The 5,442-nt window shown below is 48.9% G+C and overlaps 1 protein-coding gene across 8 annotated transcripts in view; it reads right to left on the bottom strand.

The window, feature by feature from the left end:
* PECAM1 (platelet and endothelial cell adhesion molecule 1) overlaps window positions 1-5,442 on the bottom strand; it is a 96,761-nt gene that overhangs the window by 4,223 nt on the left and 87,096 nt on the right. For 6 of the 8 annotated variants that reach the window (XM_017882851.1, XM_017882854.1, XM_017882853.1 and 3 more), the window contains one exon: window positions 4,561-4,583. The exons of the other annotated variants lie outside the window; for them this stretch is intronic. In XM_017882851.1, the coding sequence (XP_017738340.1) occupies window positions 4,561-4,583 (23 nt within the window). The remainder of the gene's footprint in view (window positions 1-4,560; window positions 4,584-5,442) is intronic. 8 annotated transcript variants of the gene reach the window in all.

The raw sequence follows: 5,442 nt of genomic DNA, 5'->3' as shown, positions 1-5,442 counted from the left end.
GGGAGGCCGAGACGGGCGGATCACGAGGTCAGGAGATCGAGACCATCCTGGCTAACATGGTGAAACCCCGTCTCTACTAAAAATACAAAAAAAAAACTAGCCGGGCGAGGTGGCGGGCGCCTGTAGTCCCAGCTACTTGGGAGGCTGAGGCAGGAGAATGGCGTGAACCTGGGAGGCGGAGCTTGCAGTGAGCTGAGATCCGGCCACTGCACTCCAGCCTGGGCGACAGAGCGAGACTCTGTCTCAAAAAAAAAAAAAAAAAAAAAATGGTAAATTTAATATTATGTCTATTTTATGACAATTTAACAAAAAGGATTCCTGGCTGGGCATGGTAGCTCAACCCCGTAATCCCAGCACTTTGGGAGGCCAAGGTGGGTGGATCCCCTGAGCTTAGGAGTTCCAGACCAGTGTGGGCAACATGGCGAAACCCCGTCTGTATAAAAAAATGCCAAAAATTAGGCATGCATGGTGGTGTGCACCTGTGGTCCCAGCTACTCAGTAGGCTAAGGTGCGAGGAACACTTGGGCCTGGGAGGTGGAGGTTGCAGTGAGTTGAAATAGTGCCACTGCACTCCAGCCTGGGTGACAGAGTGAGACTTTATTTCAAAAACAAAACAAAACAAAAAGAAAACACCCACAAAAGGATTCCTGGATTCCTTCTGCCATCCTGTCGTGCTCTCTAACAGCTTCAAATGGTATTTGTGTCACCTATCCACCTATCAGTGCCTGGACCCTTATCTGACCCATATGCTGTTCTCTATGCTGGGGATGCAAGAAGCTGTTCCCAAGAATTTTATATTGTATCAATTATTGATAACACCACTATGAAGCAGAAGGTATAAGAGGTCTCACCAAACTGTGGAAGGGGTTCAGAGGCAGTGAGAGGGCTCTGGGCTGGGCAGTGAGGGATTCACAGAAGCAACTCTGGAGTCAGCCTAAAGACTGGATTTTGACAAATGGAAGGAGCCCTTGCAGGGAAAAAGAGCAGGCATGCTGGGAGATACCAGAGTAGAGGGGGCTCCTGGGCAACAGTGGGCCCTGAAGAGCAGGCAACACCTAAATCCACTATTCTGGAAATCCATGTACACAGGACACTGCTGCAGGTGGAACTCAGCAAAGCAGGAGCAGGAGCCGGAGGATGACCCAGGGCTGAGGTACCCCAACTAGAAAGCCAAGGCTCTGGCCCCTCCTCTGCCAGGAGAGCCCCATGCAAGTGGGCCAAGCAAGCCGTGCTGGCCCCAGAGGCTGGAGGCCTGCCAGCGCTGGCAGCCACCCTGCTCCATTTCCTCTGCTCCGCCTGGATGGGGGAGACATGACTTTGGTGTCCAGCCTTTCTGCGGGCCCCAGACCAAGTCCCTCCCCAGACACCTCTGCTCTCCCTCTGTGGGGGCAGTCAATGCCTGGGGCACCACTGCAGAACCAAAGCCACAGACAGGAAGGGCTGGGCCACAGTCAACAGGGCCTTAGGGGTTTCGAAGTAAAGGTTAACACGCTCACATCCAAGGCCTGGGCTTGCTGTGCTTAAATCAGAAGCCAGCCATCAGCCACTCAAGTGCAGCTGTGAAATCGCCCTGCCTTGTACCCGGAATATGGTGTCATTTTGATTTCAACACACTCTGGGATCTCCAGTTCCTGCTTCTACAAAGTGCTGCTATGGGTACTTGCAATAGACCAGGTCTGTGCCAGGTGCTCATTCAACCCTTGCAACAACCAGATGAGGGAGTTTATGATTCCCAGTTTACAGATGAGGAAGCAGAGGTCCTGAGAGACCAAGAAATCTGTCCATGGTGACATGGCTAAGAAGCAGGAAGTCAAGTGTTAATGTGGGTCTCTGATTCCTAAGTCAAAGCCTGGCCTTGGTTGAATCCTATGCCTTAGGTAAGCAACTGCTACGTTCTCCATATGTGGCAGGGTCATTTCATGGCCAAATCAAGTTAAGTTCCCCCATCCACACCTACTATTGTGCAAGTGATGAAAAGAGCTTGAAATCAACCAGCTTGTATGTGGTGGTTTGCAGCTTACAGCTTTTATATGGTGGTTGCAGTTGCTCATTTCATCCTTAAGAAAATCCTAAGAGGTTACTGTTATCATCATTGTCATCACCATCTCCTCCACTTTATAGAATAGGAAGCTTGAGCCTGAGGAAGACAGGATCACCCAAAAGACAGCTGGAAAGCTGGAGCTCCCCTCCCATCCCCTGATCCTATCACCTGGGCAGTTTCCACTGTAGCCCAGCTGCCTCCTGGCCTCCAGGAAGTGGGGAGGTGAGCTATAGCTGGCAATTGCCTTTCTTTCTGTAAGAAGGCAGGGTTCTCTCCAAGATCCCAAGACTGTCATAGGTCCAGATTCACCCCTTTCATTTAAGTACAGGGTGTTCTCTTCCATGCTATCTGTCTACGTCGGCCACACACACAATTTATAAACAAGGTAAAATGGCAGAGGAAAATGAAGTCAGAATGTGCCATTGAAGCAAGTCAAACAATACCAAATTAGTCTTTGGCTAAGTGGCTATCTCATTGTTAAGATATTTCCTCCAATGTTTTCAGAGGCAACGGCCATTAAACAACTGGGAATGATCGCCAGGTTTGATTTCAGGAAGGAAATCTCCTCCCATTTCCCCACTAGGCAATTCAATTAATTTTCTCCTGACCCACACCAGCTGATTATTAGGGAAGCTATACCTGCTTCTTTTATAAACAAAACCCATTTGCTTAAAGGTTCAAAATTCCTTTCCCAATGGCTGGAAACCCTGTGCTCCCACCAGATGACTTTATTCTTTTTTCTGGGGGGACAGGACCAGCCATGGGTGAGCTCTCAGGACCATCCTGGGAGCAGATTTTGATGCCCAAGGGCCAGCTTCTGGGGAAAGTTCTGTCTGATCTGGAGCTCAGAGCCTTTGTCCAGAGACACCCTTTGGATCCAAGACAAAGTAAATAAGTTGGTCCTACAGGGTGTTTTGGGTGGACCCAGCCATGTTTATCGCTCCAGGAGAACACATCTGTGTCCCGCACTGCCCAGGGAGCAAAGACCTCATTTTCCACTCTCTCAAAGAGATTATTGCTGGAACAGCAACTTCACATCTTGGAAGGAGTCTCTGTCATGACAGAGGACTGGCCACGGAGTATAGAGGCCCGGGCTCCTCACTCTATTAGCTATCCAGGTGACCCCAGGCATGCTGTTCTACCATCGCTGGCCTCAGTTTCCTCATCTGCCAATTGGGCTCCTTGTCCCAGTGACACAATAATCTCTGATTTCAGGAGTCTGAGTGGGTTCTGGCTAGAAAAAAACAAAACAAAACAAAAAAACAACCATTCATTTCATTCCTCTTTTCCTTAAATTCATAGCTTTCTTCCATAAAAGGAATATCAGTGGCTTCCTGTCTGTCAAAGGTATAATGAGCTCTGTTTTACAAGAGTCCAGACATGGGCAAAACAAAGGAAGCCAGGGGCTCACTGGAAGAGCTACCAGAAATCTTGCTGAAGGTTCTTCCCAGACCGAAAAGAAGTTTATACGGCAAATGCCTCATTTCTTAAGATATTAGCTGCCCAGTTAACTCCTGCATTGCTGGGTAGCTCACACACACACATAAAATCCCAGGCAGCTAGGATTATAGGTGCCTACCACCATACCCAGGTAATTTTGGTATTTTTAGTAAAGATGGGGTTTAGCCATGTTGGCCAGGCTGGTCTCAAACTCCTGACCTCAGTGGAAGGAGTGGAAGACAGGTCTTTGCAAAAGTTGAACGTGTCTCTGTGTCTTTCTTAAACCCTCCCATCTGCCAAATAGCAGATTCCTAACTCTATTTCCTACAGAATGAAACTTCTTAACAAGACAAGGCATGTAAGTCCTTTGGATTTAAGCCCTGACTTATCTTTCTCCCATCACTTGTCACTGTCACACTCTTCTTCTCCCATCCCACGCTGCTTGAAACTGGTCATCCCTCACCCCTGTGCTCCTGATCTTTCTCCCTTGATGCTGCCATCGCTCCATTCATTCTTCACGGCCCATCCAAATGATTCCTTGGGAAAGAGGCCACTAGCCAGGTCTCTCTTCTGTGTTCCCATAGGCTCTGGCATAGCTCACTTTGCTTTATGATAAGTGATCACATGTCTGATTCCCTCAACAGAAGGTGAACTGAGAAGGAGAACCTTGAGTGTCTCCTGCAGCTGATGGCCTGGTGTGTAGTGGGTAATTGGTATCGGCTAAATTGCACTGAGCTGTCAGCTTCTCCACTCCTCCAAGCATACGCCCTAGATCTGCCTCACTTCCAGAGCCTAGACTCTGCCATTAATCGAAATGTGTGCTTTGCTTGTTTGGTGCTAAGCACCCTGGAGTCCCAATCCCTCACATGTGGGCTGAGATGTAATGATGGAAATTGCAAGAGAGAATATTCAAAATCAGAACTGGTCAAGGCTAGTCAGAGAAGCCCAGGGCTCCTGGTCTGAAACAGAGTAGGGAGTGGGGAAGAATTCGTGGGAATGCAGGACATGGGTGAGTCTGGAAATATTTCACTGTTCAGTGGAGTACTTTTAAATATAATGTATATGAAATGTGTACTTACAGAGTATCTGTTTTCCATGGCATCTGCAAAACAAAGGATGACATGGCAGTGAGCAATGCAAAGAACCCAGTTCAACCGCCCCAACAACGTCACAGGGGCAGGAGCAGGCCGAGAAAAGAGGGAGGAGGCAAGAGCCAGGAGACATCAGCCCGCAGGTGCCCTTAGAGGTTTATGGCTCCTGTGTGCACAGACAGGTTCCCCGGGACCCTCTAGCTCCACATGACATGCATATAAAGTCCCTGGCACTTCATTTAAAATTTTCTTTATTTTTTTTTGAGACAGAGTCTCCCTTTGTTACCCAGGCTGGAGTGCAGTGGCACCATCTCGGCTCACTGCACCCTTTGCCTCCCGGGTTCAAGGAATTCTCCTGCCTCAGCCTCCCAAGTCGCTGGAATTACAGGCACGCACCATCATGCCTGGCTAATCTTTTTGTATTTTCAGTAGAAATGGGGTTTCGCCATGTTGGCCAGGCTGGTCTCGATCTCCTGGCCTCAGGTGATCCGCCAACCTCAGCCTCCCAAAGTGCTGGGATTACAGGCTATGTCACCATGTCCGGTCTCATTTAATATTTTAAACAGTTTTTTAAAAATGTAGTATCATGGCCAGGTGTCGTGGCTCATGCCTATAATCCCAGCATTTGGGAAGGCAGAGGTGGGCGGATCACCTGAGGCCAGGAGACCAGCTGGGCCAACATGGCGAAACCCCATCTCTACTAAAAATACAAAATTAGCCAGGTGTGGTGGTGGGCACCTGTAGTCCCAGTTACTCGGGAGGCTGAGGCAGGAGAATCACTTGAACCTGGGAGGCAGAGGTTGTAGTGAGCTGAGATCGCACCACTGCACTCCAACCTGGGCGACACAGCAAGACTCCATCTCAAAAAAA

Source organism: Rhinopithecus bieti, unplaced genomic scaffold, assembly GCF_001698545.2.
Source record: "Rhinopithecus bieti isolate Rb0 unplaced genomic scaffold, ASM169854v2 scaffold_12928, whole genome shotgun sequence".
Taxonomy (NCBI): domain Eukaryota; kingdom Metazoa; phylum Chordata; class Mammalia; order Primates; family Cercopithecidae; genus Rhinopithecus; species Rhinopithecus bieti.
The sequence above is the reverse complement of the archived record's forward strand: the minus strand, read 5'-3'. Positions and strand labels throughout refer to the sequence as shown.